Genomic DNA, 17,386 nt, shown 5'->3' with positions numbered 1-17,386 from the left:
AACAGTACATGTAGGCTACACACATCTTTAAAGCTGTTCCTTTAAAGAAACGTAGTGCGCAAGAATTATCATTTGAGTCGATACGATTTAGTAATAAGCTGTCACCTTTATTTCACGTATTTATTTTGGAGTTGGGAGAGATCGTCTGCTGCACACACACACAGCTGAGTCGGCTTTTTACCAGAAATTCTGTGGGTAATTTATACTTCAGAAAATAAAATACTTTTATTGCATTTTGTACCCTATGATGGTTTATTTGTTGCCACTGCGAAGTCCAATTTAGATTTTAGGGGAGGCATACTCATTGTCATAGCATCATAGCTCAGTTGGTGCTGGAGCGAGCGAGGGGGGCGATTGCCAGCCAGCGCAATGAATGAATGAATGAATGAATGAATGAAGAAAGAATGACCTCCGCGACCAACACATCTAGAATTCATTTTTATTTTACGATTTACCAATCAGATAATTTGCAATTTGAAGTGTCACAAGCCGGCTCCCATTGGCTGTGACAGTGTGTGCGAGGTGCAAACCTGCAAACCACTGCACGCCCATTTTTCGGGCCATAATATTAATAACCATAATAACTTGAACTTTGTAGTGTAGAATAGAACTCAATAGTTTTATTGTTTATAATTTGCTCATAGATAACAGCTTTCTAATAAAGATTTAAACATTTCTTATGACCAATGTTTTCCGTAGAAGAAAGGTTTTTATAGTTTAAAATCTGTAAATTAAAGTTTAATAGCAATGAATGTTGTAACAACTAACATTGTTTCCTCTTCCGTTTTTTTGTACAGATAGTTCCTCATTTGAAAATGATGCGCCGAAGGAGAAGCTCGTCTGACGATGTTCAAATTATAGATGGTGAGTATGGTGTGAATTAGCCCCAGTTACTGGGTCTAGATGTGAATAGCAGTTTCAAAACAGTTTCCTGATTATGTCAGAGTTGCATGACTCAGCCAAATATAAACTTAAAGGAACATGTTGCCTTGGATCGGACGAGTTGGTCTATAAAATGCGTTTGAAACCGTTTGTTATAAAATGCTCAACCATATGGTTGGAAAGATGTTTTAAAAGTAGGATACAATGATCCACACAAGTTTGCCTCGAAATTGCGTGGTTTTCCTTTTACGTCACGAACTAACACGGTCGGCCATTTATTGGAGTCAAAAATTTGACTCCCATAAATGGCCGACCGTGTTAGTCAACGAGGTAAAAGGAAAACCGTGCAATTTCGAGGCATGTTTGTGTGGATTATTGTATTCTACTTTTACAACATCTTTCTATCCATATGCATTTTATAACAAACGATTACAAACGATTTTCAAAGACCAACTCGTCCGATCCAAGGCAACGTGTTCCTTTAAAAGAGTGTAGGATAAACCACAAATTGCATGTTTCTTAAAGGGAAGGTACACTTTTGGTAATTACTCAAAACAAATATTAACTTAATTGAAAACTGACTTGATAAAGAGCAATGGAGAGCTGTTGATAGTATAAAACATTGTGGAAAACGACTCCCTCTGAAGTAACGTAGTTTTTGAGAAAGATGTAATTTCTCACTAAACTAATATTAATAAAAGACTTCTAGCTAAAAGTCTTTTATTCTTATCTGAAAGCACACAAATTCATCCAACAAGGGTGTTTTTCTTTCATCATTTTCTTGCAACTTCGATGACCAATTGAGCCCAAGTTTTCACATGCTTGTTATTTTATGCTTATGTTGGGATACACCAAGTGAGAAGACTGATCTTTGACAATTACCAAACGTGTACCTTCCCTTTAAGTTATCCTTTAAGTTATTGCATTAAGTCTATTTACCCCTTTAAAGCTGATTAGCCAAGATTCAAGAATGAAGAGGTGTGTTGACAAACGTGGTACCCATAGTTTTCAATAGTATTTGAAACTTTGCATGGTGAAGATACAATTGATTGAGGTTTTACGAAGACGCCATGTGTGTGATGAGTCACTTAACTTATAAATAACAATGAGTTGTGGTGGTTCTGAAAAGAGCGAGTGGTTTACCAACTCAACGTTTCGATCAGTGCACTTTGATCGCCTTCATGCTTTGATCGTCTCCATTTTCCTGAAGATATCTGAGCACACTGATCATCATCATCATCATCTTCCCATACGTACTGTGCAGAAACCTCCTCTGGAGTATACTCGCACATTGGTTGAGGTGCAAACTACTCTTAGCAGGTGCAGGTATAAACTCAAGGCACAAAAAGAAACATGTACGCATACTGTGCAAGTCAAAGCATTTAAGCATTTTGTGTGGGGGATGGGTAATTAGCTGAAGGTGACGCCATTCAGTCTGGTCTTAAAGGAACACGTTGCCTTGGATCGGGTGAGTTGGTCTTTGAAAAGCATTTGTAACTGTTTGTTATAAAATGCATACGGGTAGAAAGATGTTGTAAAAGTATAATATAATGATCCACACAAACATGCCTCGAAATTGCATGGTTTTCCGTTTAACACGGTCGGCCACTTTTAACTCCCATAAATGACCGACTGTGTTGGTTCCCACAGTAAAAGGAAAACCTCGCAATTTCGAGGCAAATTTGTGTGGATCATTTTATTCTTCTTTTAAAACATCTTTCCAACCATGTATGCATTTTATAAAAAACGGTTACAAACGCTTTTTAAAGACCAACTCGTCCAATCCAAGGCAACACGTTCCTTTAAAGACATCCAGAGTTGGTGACTCAATAACTTGCTTGGGCAGTGAATTCCACGGGCGGATGGTGTAATTATACATGTATCATAAAAGATTTATTGTGTAGTATCTTCGCAAACCTCGTTTGACCTATTGTTTTCGTTGTGATAGCAATCATGAATTTATTGTCCCTAATGTCATTTTAAAGTATACTGTAAGTCCTCTGTCTTAATGTCAAGTACACACACACAGCTTTTTTGCATATTATGCTTTGCGGAGTACTCATTTGTTATAATGTACTCTTAAAACAAAAGTTTCATTCTTCTCTTTTCACCTATTGTTGTCCTTGTGATAGCAGTCATGAATGTATTGTCCCTATAGTCATTTTAAGATATAGTGCAAGTCCTCTGTCTTAAAGGCAGTGGACACTTGTGGTAATTATCAAAGACTAGCCTTCACAGTTGGTGTATCTCAACATATGCATAAAATAACTAACCTGTGATAATTCAAACTCAATCAGTCATCGAAGTTGTGAGATAATAATGAAAGAAAAAAACACCCTTGTCACACAAAGTTGTGTGCGTTTAGATGGTTGATTTCGAGACCTCAAGTTCTAAATCTGAGGTCTCGAAATCAAATTCCTGGAAAGTTACTTCTTTCTCAAAAACTATGGCCCTTCAGAGGGAGCCGTTTCTCACAATGTTTTATACCATCAACCTCTCCCCATTACTCGTCACCAAAAAAGGTTTTATGCTAATAACTATTTTGAGTAATTACCAATAGTGTCCACTGCCTTTAATACACACACACTGCTTCTTTGCATATTTATGCTTTGTGGAGTATTCCTTTGTTAAAATGTACTTTTAAAACAAAAGTCTCATTCTTCAACAGAACCTCGCTTGCTCAAAGATGCAAGTGTCGTATGTGTACACTACTTACACAGCGAGGTTATAAATGTTCAATCCCAAGTGAAGAATCAGCTGGATGTTGTGTAAACCTATAGTTACATGTACATGTACGTGTAGGCCCGGACAAAGTGTAATTCTTTGAAGAGTATTTTGTATCAATTACATGTACTTTTATGCATTCCCAGTTGCATCATCATAGACATGAAATTGTTATGCTGCCCTCTACTGGTGTGCCATGGAGAAGAATGTGTAGGACACTGTTAAATGTACAATGAGGAAGAACTACATGTACATGTACAAGGATACAGTAGACCTAAAAAGTGCTCAGTTTTCATAAACCTTCATTTGTAAAGTTTCCAAATTAAAGTTGAATTGAAGTATTGAAAGCAGGTTTTACCTTTAACTTTTTCAGTGACTAGCCAGCAGGACCACATAGCTTAAACAAGTCATTTCAGCTTATTCACAAGTCCTTAACTAATTGGACACTATTGGTAGTTACTCAAAATAATGATTATCATAAAACCTTTCTTGATTATAAGTAATGGGGAGAGGTTGATAGTATAAAGCATTGTGAGAAACGGCTCCCTCTGAAGTAATGGAGTTTTCAAGAAAGAAGTAATTTTCAACGGATTTGATTTTGAGACCTCAGATTTAGAATTGGAGGTCTCGAAATCAAGCATCTGAAAGCACACAACTTTGTTTGACAAGGGTGTTTTTTCTTTAATTATTATCTCGCAACTTTGATGATCGATTGAGCTCAAATTTTCACAGGCTTGTTGTTTTATGCATATGTTGAGATACACCAACTGTGAAGACTAGTCTTTGACAATTACCAATAATGTCCACTGTCTTTAAATAGGGTTCCATGGTTGTCAACACTAAGAAACATGGAGCTGGGGATCGCCATAGATGAGTGAAAGTGTATTGCACGGAGGCAACAAAGGCGATTGCCTCGATGCCCTCGGTCATTGCCTTGGTGCCCTTGAAATGTGCCAGTAGAAATTTACTGTTTCCTCATAGGGTGTCCTTTACCAAGGAGAACATGCCTTGGTGCCCTTGCCATGTCAAAAATGAAGAATACATGGCACATTTTCCTATAGCTGCTAACCACAGAAAGTTGCTTAGCATGAAAATGTCTTCCTTGATAAAAACAGGATTACCAACCAATCCTGTTTGCTAAATCCTGAAAATCACGCGAAAATTTGGTTGGTAACCCTGTTTTAATCAAGGCTAAAATTTCATGCTAAGCAAATTTTTGTGCTTAGCAGCTCTATGAAATTGGGCCCTGGACAGGTGCATAACACTGTCTTGCACCAATAAGACCACACCATCCCTGGATCCTGGATCCTCCTCAACTGAACCTATACACTCTGGTAGTGTACAATGTACTTTTCTAAGGTTGTTTACGTCTGATTGCAGATTCTCCTCCATCGTTTGTTGATCTTACTGAAGAATCTCCAGCCAGCACGTCCCGTGGAGGTCAAACAACTCGCTCTTCATCTCGTCTCATCTCCTCTGAGATTGTTGATCTCACATGCACCGACACTCCGCCCGTCGTTCTCCAACCAGGTCTGTGAAATCTCTGTATTTATTTATTTTGTTCTCCTCCAGGAGTTTATGAGTCACATTATAGGCAAGGAAAAGATGTCTGATTTCACAAAGCTGTTTGTTTTGGGACACGTTGCCTTCAGGTAAAACATAATGATCCACTCAAATAAGCTTCTAAATTGCGTTTTGTTTTGCTTCCTTTTATATGTGATTTTCGCAAAAAGAAAAAGAAACCGCTCCTTTTTTATTTACCACTGTCAGACTATATATTTTCTAATTTTTTTTCTGTTTTTTTGGATTGTGCACCAAACAGGAGACCATTAGAAAATTTAACCTTAAAAAGAGAGTAATTGATTTTGCAGTGTTTTTTGTTCTTATGTTGGGCATCTTCCAGGAGAACTCCCACAATAGTTTGAAAGTTATTAGTCCTGGGATGATCTTGAAAAACACCCAAGATGCCAAGCCTTAAATCTGCTCTTGACGGGGCACAGTAATTTCCCTCTGGTAAGGGAGACCTCTAAGGAAAATGTAAACTTATACAGGAACCTACAGGCCTTTATGCTTCATTTTTGAAAGGGCACAGGCACAAAGGCGATTTCTCCTTGGTTAAGGGCACCTATGAAGAAATCATAAATTTCTACTGGGGCCCCAAGGCAATGACCAGGGGGCATAGAGGCAATCGCCTTCATTTCCTCTGTTAAGTATCAGGCCTGAACGTTGCACAGTGCATCACAGCAAAAGCAAAGGGCACCAAGGCGATTGCTGTGGGTGCCGTGACTCATTTTGAGGCCTTTTCCATGGACGTTGTGTACTTTTAGTTCCCGATACCACCTGTCCCCTTTATACCTCCTTCCTAGTCCCGCCCCATCGTTACTGGATCCGACACCCCAATCAGTAGCCGAATATAACCCAGATATGTAATCTTCACTGCCTTATTCTCATCAATCATCCGCATGCCACTCATGCGGAACAGACTGAGATGAAAACATTCCAGGCATTTTTGTCTGGGCTCTACACTTTTTACTTACTCTCGGGGTTCCTGTCAAAAGGAGACTTTTTTTCTTCAACCGATTCCATTTGCACCAAACAGCTGCCTCTGACGATAATGAGTGTTTTGCTAACATTTTAAATTGACGTGTGATTTCATGAAATTGTTGCTGTTCATCATAATGGCTCGTTGCCCTTTGGATGTGTTGAGGGGGAGTGGCTGATGATATGAAAGGGTTAGGAAAGGGGATTCTGGAAATGTGAATTCTTTAAACTCTAACTTATGTATGTGTTAGTAAGACACTCCTCAAATTGGCTAGGTTACATTTTTCTTCAACTGGAAAAGTATTCAGACATACATGTAGCTTTTCCTAAATTTACCAACAAGAAATAAACGAAAACATCCATTTTGGTTCTATTCTTTTGCATGAATGGTTCTAAATACGAGGAATATCATCACTACATGTAGATAGCACAGAATCAAAGACACTTTCTCTATGAACAACTATACTGACTAGATACAGAATGTGCATAAACTTATTGCTGACACTTTGAGAGGCTAGGCAATTGTGTAAACATTTTCTTCAAAGCACCTAGACAACATTGGTTATTATCAAAGACCATAGTACCGGTCATTCATGCTTTTTGTGCCCGGACATAAATATGAAATAACAAACCTGTGAAAGTTTTTCCTCAACCAATCATCAAAGTCACAAGAAAATTATGGAAAGAGAAGTTAACAACCATGTTTTCCTTGTTTGCAATCAAATTTTTGGCTCTCGAGATCAAAACCAATTATGTCACTAATTTCTCGAGCGACGTTTTCCACCAAGACTATGGAAAGTTATATGTTAATCTGTGGGCATTGATATTTTCAATCTCACCAATGCTGTGTATACTGTTTTTAGTGTTATCTTTTCTTTTTCTATTGTCATCAGTGAGATCAAGACGGACTAGACATATCAGACAGGCTCGGCTAAACAGTCCATACTCCAGCAGTAGTGATATTACCATTGACAGTGATGGAGAGAATGAGGTAGTACACAATGAGATCATAGACTTACAGATATCGCCACCTGTCAGCGTTAATAGAACCTTACCATGGTACGTCAAAGGTCACTTGTGTTTGTGTATTCAAAAGGCTTCTGTTAGAACTCCCTCCCTCCCCAAACCCCCACCCCAATATGCAGCGTACCTATTATCTGGGCCCAATTTCATAGAGCTGCTAAAGAACAAAAAGAAGCTACCTGTACATGAAATATTATGCCTACCAGAATAAGGTTACCAGCCAAAATACAATTTTCACCTGTACTGTTTAAGACTGGTATCCTGCTCCTTTATTGTAAGCAGAAAATTGTTTTAAGAAATATTTCCTGTTATGAAATTGGGCCCTGACGAGTTCACCGTATGCCAACAGATCACAGTTTAAACATTTGTGTGTTGAGTTCACAAATACAAAATGATTTCAGACTAGATGGTTCCTGGAAAAACAGATTGTACAAAAAGACCTATGACGCAGTCAAATGATGGGAACACGAGCGTGTGTACACACCATGCACAAATCTCAGCCAATACGCCTCTCTTAATACTTACAAATGCATGACGTCATAATTCTTACCCAAAATGAGGCTATGGGCGCACGTCCCCCATCACTTGCAGTGGCTGCGGCTATCGCCTTGTTTTGGATTAGCATTGTGACGTACCTCATGCATAAATATTAAGAAAGGCGTATGAAAGGTCTATATTTGGCTCAGTGTGAGGGCGCTGTTTGAGCTGGTGAATTGTATCTTTGAGAGGACAAAGCCATTTTCTTTTGCACAGGGCACTTTCAAAGGAAAAATCTTAAAGTCTGTCAGAAACCTTTGAAGGTGCAACAGAGGCCATGGCTTCCATAAGCCATTTTGGGGTATGGTGGACACAACACCATAACACTATTCGTTTTGGGTAAATTTATCTGTATACCAACAGCAAACAGTGCACTTCTATACAGGGTGTTTAAAAAAAAAGTATACATTTTGAAAAATGTATCCCAAAAGGATTTTTTTTTAGGTTTTCAAAAATCTGGCACTAAGTATTGGTGAATCAAGGTCATAGCTTTTTAATTTCTACCAAATAGATCCTCAGCTGTTCCGCATGAGTGAGCACTAGCTAATTACTTTTGTCAGATTTTAATTGGCTTGCGCACAAAAGTGAAAGGATTTTAACACAATCAAACACCGTAGTAGGGAAGGTGAAGCATGTGCTTTGCTGCTCACAAATTTACTTAGAAATCGGATGAACCCTCAGTCCCTCATGAGTCTACCAAGTTCGGACGCAGACCAAATAGAAATCATCATGAGAAATGCAACATTGGATGTTTGCAGCAGATCGACCAGTTATTGGTCGACCAGATCGTTTTTTTTGTCAGATTCCGTCTTGCACCAGTAGCCTGGTACTTCTCAACATTTGTGTAAAGTGTTACTCGTGTTGAACAGCGAATGTTTGTCGGAACCCTTGAAGCACTGCAGAGACGCTGTTAGTTTGAAGGTACTCTGATACCAGAAAGGATCTCTGTTGTGGTGTGTATACGGTGGACGAACCATGTTACAAAAGTACTCAATTCAGTGCATAAATGTTGAAATGTACAGAGATGACTAGCAGTTTATACCAATGCTTGACATTCTGTCATGTCACATCATTGAAAGTTTGTGAGCAGCAAAGCACATACCCCACCTTCCCTACTAAGGTGTTTGATTCGGTTAAAATCCTTTCACTTTTGTGCGCAAGCCAATTAAAATCTGACAAAAGTAACTAGCTAGTGCTCACTCATGCGGAACAGCTGAGGATTGATTTGGTAGAAATTAAAAAGCTATGACCTTTGTCCACCAATTCTTAGTGCCAAATGTTTGTAAACTTATAAAAAATCCAATTGGGATACATTTTTCAAAATGTACACTTTTTTTTTAAAACACCCTGTAGTGTCCACCATTCCCCATAGAGGCCAATGGGTCTTTGTGTAATTCAAGGATTGATATGGGTTACATGTACAGGGGTCGAAATTAAGTGTATTTTCATGGTAGTCAGCTGGGCTAGTAACCCAGAATTTTTAGTAGCCCTGATGAGATTTTGGTAGGTAGAAAAACACATTACGTCTGGAGTCACAGCACAAATTGGCCACTGAAAGTTTTTTTCACTTTACTATATCGTCAGCACTGCTCATTATTGTTTATGATGTTGGTTTTTTGCATTATTTTTCCACTAGCCCGCCGGGCTATCTAACTGGATAAATGAGTAGCCCGGTTGTAAATCTGGTAGTCCCGGGCTAGCGGGCTAGTGGCAATTTCCACCCCTGCATGTATTATTCTCTAGTAATGTTTGTCAGTTTAGAGTTGAATTGGTTTTTAGTAATGTTACTTCCATGATTAAGGGTTCAATTTTTAGATGGGAACGCACTTGGGAATGGCTGGCAAAATGTTTTAAGATGACGTGTAGATGGTGTGTGTTTTTGTTAGGGGGTAGTTAACCCTCAGTTAACGACACCCAGAGTCAGCATGCCCAAATCAGAATGATAGCAGGTGACATTAATGTGGTGGTGTCGAGTCACATGTGACTGTCAGATGAAATCAATTGAAGAACCTACAGCAGACAACGTCCGATCATTACAGTTGAAGAATGTGTTGATATCTACCAAGACCACCCCCATGGGGACCTTGGGCTACCAATGTAGGTATAGGGATGCAATCTGTCTGCCACCATCCTGCCGTTGATTTCACCAAACTCTTCCTAACTTAGGATGAATATTAGGACTTAAATCCAAAGATGTTAGGATGCATTGAACCCATCCTAAGTTAGGACGGGTTACTCTTCCTAACTCGAGCGTTTAGTAAAATCGTCTGCTGGTCCCATATTTTATAGAGGCGCTTAAGCACGTATACAAAAATATGCTTACCTGAACAGGATAACCAGCCAAAATAACAGGGCCCATCATAGAGTTGCTCAATCACAAAATATTTCTTAACAAGATTCTGCTTAGCATATATGAGCAGGCTACCAGCCACATATTGTACATGTGACATGGTAGTTTGGCTGGTAACTGTATTCTAGTAAGTTTAATTGTGTTGTGCTTAGGTACTTGTCGTGCTTAACCAGCTCTATGAAATTGGGCCCATGTCACATGTACTATTTGAGACTGGTTTCCTGCTTATTCCTGCTTAGCAGAAAATTTTAAATCTTGATTGTCTGCTTTCAAAGCAGCTCTACGAAACTGGATCCTTAGCCCAAATTCTTAGGGTTGCTTTTAAAGCATAAAAGGTTGCTCACTGCTCAGCATAACCAAATTATGCTTACGAGAAACAGGTTACCATCTAAAATACCATATTGCACATACGTACAAAATGTAACTGGTATCCTGCTTAAAAAAATTGGTAAGCAATATTTGTTACCCAACCAGCTCTATGAACTCGGACTCTGAGTATGTTCACTGTCTGATGGAATTCTTATCATCTTCAGACACACAGGGACCTGCATGCTTGCCCTGTCTAGTTTGGCAATCATCAATTTGCAAAGGGGGAATTTAAAACCTTACTTTTTTTTTGTATCTGCTCTTTTTCAGGACTGAGCATGCAGAGGATATGCCACCCACCGAGGAAAGTCCATGTAGAAAAGAAGTCAAATGCCCCGTCTGTATGGAGAGTGAAACTCGGGTAGGCTGCAACTCTTCTTTCTGTTATTTCAATGTCTCAACTTTCCTCTCTCGGCGGGCCTGATTGTTCATTTGTGAGAATGCCAGGCTTTTTTGGTTTTGCAACACTGCCATTTGAAAATGTAAGAGGAATCTTTGAAAAGGTACAATGGCCAAGACCAGGTCACCAGAGGTCATGGTCTCCCTTGAATTACAGACCTGCTCTTAAACCTCATACATTAATAAAGTTACTTTTGAATACTGAACTATTTAATAGCTATTCAGCCGAGTACCATGTACACTGTCTAATCGATGGCGTGTGTTAAAAGTTTGGAGACAAAACTGTTTAATGTGGAGTTTCTCTTTTTAAACAATTATTGAAAAAAAAAGAAATCCTGTTATTACTTATCGTTCTTACATATATTTATGATTTTTTTTTTTTTAACGTCAATATTTATGATTTTTTTTGTTTACGTCATAAATATTGTGATCTAACTGAAGTATTTCAGCTGATAGTGATGAACTTTCAGATTTACCTTGGTAGATGGGTTCTGGTAAGATTTTGACCAATCCCTACATTTACATGGAATCTTTGTGTTATTTGTTCCACCCCTGAAGAAAATACCCCAAATATCTTTACTCCAGCTTACAATTTCTTTAAATAAACAATCTGTTAACTGAAGAATGTCATGAGTGATGTGTGCCTCCCTGTGGCCTACACATCAGCCCTCCCCTCCCCCCTTTGCTTTCACATCCCAAACAGACAATAAAGCTGCAGTGGGCGTTCAGGCCTGATACTTCAGGAGGCAATGAAGGCAGTTGCCTCCATGCCTTGGTGCCCATGAAATGCTCCAGTAAAAATGTTTTTAATTTCCTCATTGAGTGCCCTTTACCAAGGAGAAAATGCCTTGGTGCCCTGCACTTTAAAAACCAAAGCATACAAGACCTGGCCCCGATTTCAAAAAAACTCTTCCTAACTTAAGACTAATCTTAGGACTTAGGACGAGTCCCAACCCTGCACTGTAGCATGCAGACCTTTAGATTAATCCTAAGTTAGGACGAGTTACTCGTCCTAACTCGAGATAAGACGGGTCCTAACTTTCGTGAAATCGACCCCTGGGCGTTTGTATCAAGAAGATCCCAGTTGTGAGTGGTTGAGACCGGTTGAGACCGGGTGCGTGCCACCTGTCCTCTGCCCCCCCCCCCCCCACCCCTTCCTCATCATCAATACACCCTAACCTTAACCCTTGCACTTTCAGAACCGAAGCATGCAGGCCTGGGCACTTGTATGAAGAAGATCCCAGTTGTGAGAGGTTGATACCAGTTGGGACTGGTTACATCCGCCTGTCCCCTACCCCCCCCCCCTCCTCCCAATCACCAATACACCTGTTTCATGTTGTAATAACTTCTGCCCTCAGGGCTGAGATGAGGATTGTCTAGTTTGACCACAGCAGCTGTCTTGCTTAGTTTCGGATTGTATTTTTTTCGCTCCATCATATATATATATATCTTTTTGAAATGTCATCAGCCTGTCGTGTAGAAGAATTTGAGCTGCATGGATAAATCACATCTGGCTGGATTATGTTACTTCTGGTTCGGCCCGACACCTTTTTGCCGTATCTGACATTCTCACTATTTATATGTGATCTTCCGGCTGGTTTATGTCATTGATGTATTTGAAAAGATATCAGGGTTATCACTGGGCCCTGCACTACCTTGTTGAAATTCTCTTGATAGAAGCACAGAGGAAAAGTAGAAGAATATAGAGTCCCAATGCAGGCTAGGCGATGTGATATTTTCCCTTCATGATAGGAGAGTCACCACATAGAAATTTCATTACCAGTTTCATCCTAAGATTGTCAATAAGGTGTTGGCAGGTTTTCTTTTCCTCCAGTCGATTGAAGAGTCATACAATGGACCCTTCCCATGAAATATGCTAATCACATTCACGCATGCGTACAGACCCTGTTGGTTGGCAAACGCCATAGAGTTGTGCACTAAGCAGCAATCGCGTCTGCGTCCTGCACCCATTAGCCGTGTACAAAACAGCGCGATGTTCCCTCATTTTGCCAACCAAAACGTTAGTGCGCACGCGCTATGTGCAATTTACATATTTTATGGGAAGGGTCTATTACCAGCAGCTAAGCAAAAATTAGCAGCAAACCAGTCAAAAATGGTGGGACATGATATGGTATTTTGGCTGGTAATACATATGTTTATGGTGGTAAGCACAAATGTTTTGTGATTAGCAGCTTGTTGTGCTTATAGCAGCTTTATTAAACGTTCAGCTCCTCACTCCTCTATGATCAGTCTTTCCTGTTCCAAGTTTATCATCATATTTTACTCTTTTTCTTTGTTACTATTTTCATTCCGTAACAAGATTTTGGCTTTTACATAAATATACGCCCGCACTTACACAAACAGCTCTGTGTTGCAGCATGGAGCTACTGTATGGACATTCCTTTGTTCTGAGCACTTAAAGAAAATCCTATTCAGCAACACTGTAAATAACTGTGTGGACGTGTGTACGTCCACATAGTGTTTTTAAGATCCTACATTATGTGGACCTCGTTTGTTTTCAGGTCCACATTACGTATGTAGTGTTAAAAACATGCATGCGACTGAATTGTAAGATGAGTGTAACTACTTTGTTTAAAGGTAGTGGACTCTATTGGTAATTACTCAAAAATATTATCATCATAAAACCTTTCTTGATTACGAGTAATGGGGAGAGGTTGATAGTATAAAACAATGTGAGAAACAGCTCCCTCTGAAGTGAACGTAGTTTTACAAGAAATAATTTTCAGGAATTTGATTTAGAGACCTCAAGTTTAGAATTTGAGGTCTCGAAATCAAGCATCAGAAAGCACAAAACTTCGTGTGACAAGGGTGTTTTTTCTTTCATTATTATCTCGCAACTTCGACGACTGATTGAGCTCAAATTTTCACAGGCTTGTTATTTTATGCATATGTTGAGATACAGCAACTTTGAAGACTAGTGTTTGACAATTACCAATAGTGTCCACTGTCTTTAATCTCTACTAATAATTCCATATCACTAAATTAAGTGTCATTTTACTCCATACCAATTGTACAAGTTTATGATACTTTTGTTGGCACAGAAGTTCTTATGATATTTCATTTACGGTTTCCAAACAGATTCGTGCCAATGGTCTACGGCTGACATCAACAATATGCGGACACATCTTCTGCAACCAGTGCATCCGAAGTGCAATAGGGAATCAACACCGGTGCCCAACGTGTAGAACTAAGCTCACCATGCGACAGATTCACCCTATATTTCTATGACGGCAGAGAAAAACCGGTAGTGTATAGTGTCCCCCAAAAAGCATTAATTTCATAAAATTTTTGGAGTAAACACGTTTGTTTTCAAGTTTCATTTCTGAAAAGAAAGATTTAACTATTTTTTTGTTCAAGACTTCAGATGGAAATTGTTCTGAATCATTTTTTATTGGATTCTTTAGAATTTCTGTACACTTTGTACAATGTGGCTTTGTACATTCCAGGGCATTTCCTGGCAGGCAAGATACTGCACGGGCCACATGGGAAATTTTACATTTCTCATCCTACTTACCACCTTTAAGTTCACAAATTAAAACAAAACTCCAGCTGTAAAGTTATGCAATTTACAGTACCCCTTTTTTTGTTCATGGCAAAAGTTGATGAAAGCGGTACGGTGCAATCTGCATGAAAATGTGAGATTTTATGTGGTCTTTACGGAGGTATGTAGGCCTACAAAACGTGACTGCCGGAACCCCAGGCTCTGTGGCTCCTTTTGTCATGTTTGTAAACATGTGATGTCACAGTTTAAATGATCCATACTGCCAAGGGTGTGTGACTTTGCTTTTTCGAAACTCTTTAATTTTTTCGAACTAACTACCCTTTTCTAGTAAAAAAATATTTGTATAATATATAAATATAAAGCAAAAATCTTATTTTGTTTTAGAGGTTATCAAGAGTATGACCCCACCGAAAAAAAAAAATCAATTTTTAAGTTCAGAACATGACCCTAACTATGACCTTTTTCGTTGAAAGAGAATCATATAAAATGGCCGATGGTGGCCGCAATGGCAATGTTGAACCAGCTGTTTGCAACTGCTAAGGCCACATCTACTCATAATAGTTATTGTCTTGACTCTCACTTGGTTGGAGGAGGTTCAATTTTCTTCTCTCTCTTTTTCCTTTTTTCAAAACCTCAACAAGCTCAAAGGGAGCTTGAAGTACTTCATTTTTTTTTTACGTAATTTAACGCCTCTGAGCATTATTTAATAACAGATTTAGCGCTATATAAATGCTTGTGATTATTATTATTGTTATTACTAATTACTCTGTGGTGCAAACCCTCAATCAGAGCTCGACAATGAGATTATATATGCAAACATTGATTTATAATTTATGTTAATTTAAGGTTTCTACCCTCAAAATGCGGCTTCGTTGAATGTCTGAAAACGGAATGTCAACCAAACACACTCCATGCACACTCTCATAATCAAGTGCAGTAAACCCAAATGCAACGTACAGGGAGTAACAATTTGTTACGGAGTGCAACAAGCGTGCAAATCATCAGACTTGAGCCTCATGTACCACTATGCATTTTCTCTTGGAGTCGGCAAACCAAGCTAGGTCTTGTTTATTAGATTTTGTCAGGCTTTGATTATACTTACAGGATGATAAATGGTCAACTAGACAAGGGGGATCGGTCTTTAATCTTGTGATTTGTTAGGATTGGAGAGGAATTTCTCATGACCCATGTCACACTTCCACACATATAAGATGATAAAGTATATCGCCCAACATTATATCAACACACTTGGGCTCATTGCAGAAGTTGTTGCTCTTCGGGGTGTCGTGGCCGAGTGGATAAGAGCACCAAACTCAAGCTCTGATGCTTCTGTTCAGCAGAGTGTGGGTTCGAATCCAGGTCGTGACACTTGTGTCCCTGAGCAAGACACTTAACTATAATTGCTTCTCTCCACCCAGGGGTAAATGGGTACCTGTGAGGGCAGAGATAGTTCTTGTGATTGGTTTAGCCATGTAGCGCATATAATTGTCGCACAGGCTGTATACTCCTCAGGGAGCTGAGATGGTTTAAGGAATGATTTAAGGCCCAGTGACCAGGGGTAATAATGTCGGAAGCGCTTTGAGACACCCCGTGAAAAAGCTCTATATAAAAACCGTGTATTATTATTATTATCCGTTTTCCTAAACGGTCTTTCGGTTTCATGATACTGCTTTTTTGAGAAGCTATCACCAGAAATTGTTTGTGAACAAATTGTTGGGTTTAGGTTTTCAAATATTACAGAGATTCACATGTTAATCTTAGCCCTTTTGATTTTTGTTGGTATTCTGTTGATGAGTTACATTTTTACTTGAGATAAGACAAAAGAGTTCTTTTATCTAGAATAATTGATTTTTCAAAAAGAGAGTTATTTGAAGTGAAATAATTAATGGTTGGTTGGTTTGCCTGTTTGTTGTTTGTTTGTTTGTTGTTTGGTTAGTTTGTTTGTCTGTTTGTTAGTTGGTTTGTTTGTTTGTTTGTTTGTTTGTTTGTTTGTTTGTTTGTTTGTTTGTTTGTTTGTTTGTTTGTTTGTTTGTTTGTTTGTTTGTTTGTTTGTTTGTTTGTTTGTTTGTTTGTTGGTTGGTTGGTTTTGATATCTGTTTACTATTGATGTACTCATTGGTAATGTGTTATTTGTATTGGTCTAATGCAGTCTTTGCAAAGTTTCAAAAGGGAAGACAACTAATGTGTAAAAAAAAAACTTTAATAAACACATATAGTAAATGAAGAAAAGAAAGTATTGTCTGGTGGATGTAAAGTCTTTGAATCTGATTGAATACCTACACGCCCCCCCCCATCACTCAATGTAACACCACCCCCATCTATCAACCTCTCATGAAGAATCCTATTCATTGTGTACCTTCTTGTCGCTCAGTGTAAGGTGCTACATAATTGGGTCTCAGAATTCATAACTTCCATAACCCATCTTTCTGTATAATATACTAGGCGCCTTGAGTACCTTATTGGTAGATATGTGCGCTATATAAGACTTTGATAATATTATACTATTGTTATTTACTGGAACGGCATTATGTGATGTAGAGCTATCAATCAGGTGCAAGTCCACCAATGGTGATATGCTTATATTGCCCAGGCCAGGACTATAATTTTTTTTATCATAATCTGTTTCAATATTCCACCACCAACAATCCAACCCCCTTTTCCTGCAGCATCGAGCGCACTGTGGTGCTTTTAGATCTTGAATGTGGAAGGTCCAGGGTTCAATTCCCATTGAAGATGCTTTTGGAGTTGCTTGTACGTATTCGCCTTGAAGGACTTTGTCCCAATTGGGAAATCCTGCCTGATTAGAGATTCATCATCTGCAATGTGGCATTGCCATCAAATAATCCAGCTGGAACCTATGGTCCCAATTGAGAAGCTTTGGCCGAGTAGAAACTCATTCCCCAATGGGAAAACCGATCTTTGTTCACATCAACTGTGTTTTAGTGTAATGAATCCAAACATCACTCGCTGGTTTATTTGTCTGCATTTGAATGTTCATTGTACTACCATCCTGTTCGACAACCTCTTTCCCCAGTTAATAC

General features: G+C 38.9%; 1 protein-coding gene across 2 annotated transcripts; it reads left to right on the top strand.

Moving 5' to 3' along the window:
• The first annotated feature begins 111 nt into the window (after positions 1-111).
• Positions 112-15,700, top strand: LOC117295092 (E3 ubiquitin-protein ligase RNF4-like). Of its 2 annotated transcripts, none has more exons than XM_033777660.1 (6): positions 112-191; positions 798-864; positions 4,987-5,136; positions 7,041-7,206; positions 10,694-10,784; positions 13,922-15,700. In XM_033777660.1, the coding sequence occupies exons 2-6, from the start codon at positions 816-818 to the stop codon at positions 14,069-14,071; spliced, it is 606 nt and encodes a 201-aa protein (XP_033633551.1). In that variant the 5' UTR covers positions 112-191; positions 798-815; the 3' UTR covers positions 14,072-15,700. The 2 variants fall into 2 exon arrangements, with proteins under 2 accessions (XP_033633551.1, XP_033633552.1); XM_033777661.1 differs by having other exon boundaries at positions 114-195.
• Positions 15,701-17,386: the final 1,686 nt, after the last annotated feature.

This window comes from Asterias rubens, chromosome 9, assembly GCF_902459465.1.
Source record: "Asterias rubens chromosome 9, eAstRub1.3, whole genome shotgun sequence".
Taxonomy (NCBI): Eukaryota; Metazoa; Echinodermata; class Asteroidea; order Forcipulatida; family Asteriidae; genus Asterias; species Asterias rubens.
The sequence above is the reverse complement of the archived record's forward strand: the minus strand, read 5'-3'. Positions and strand labels throughout refer to the sequence as shown.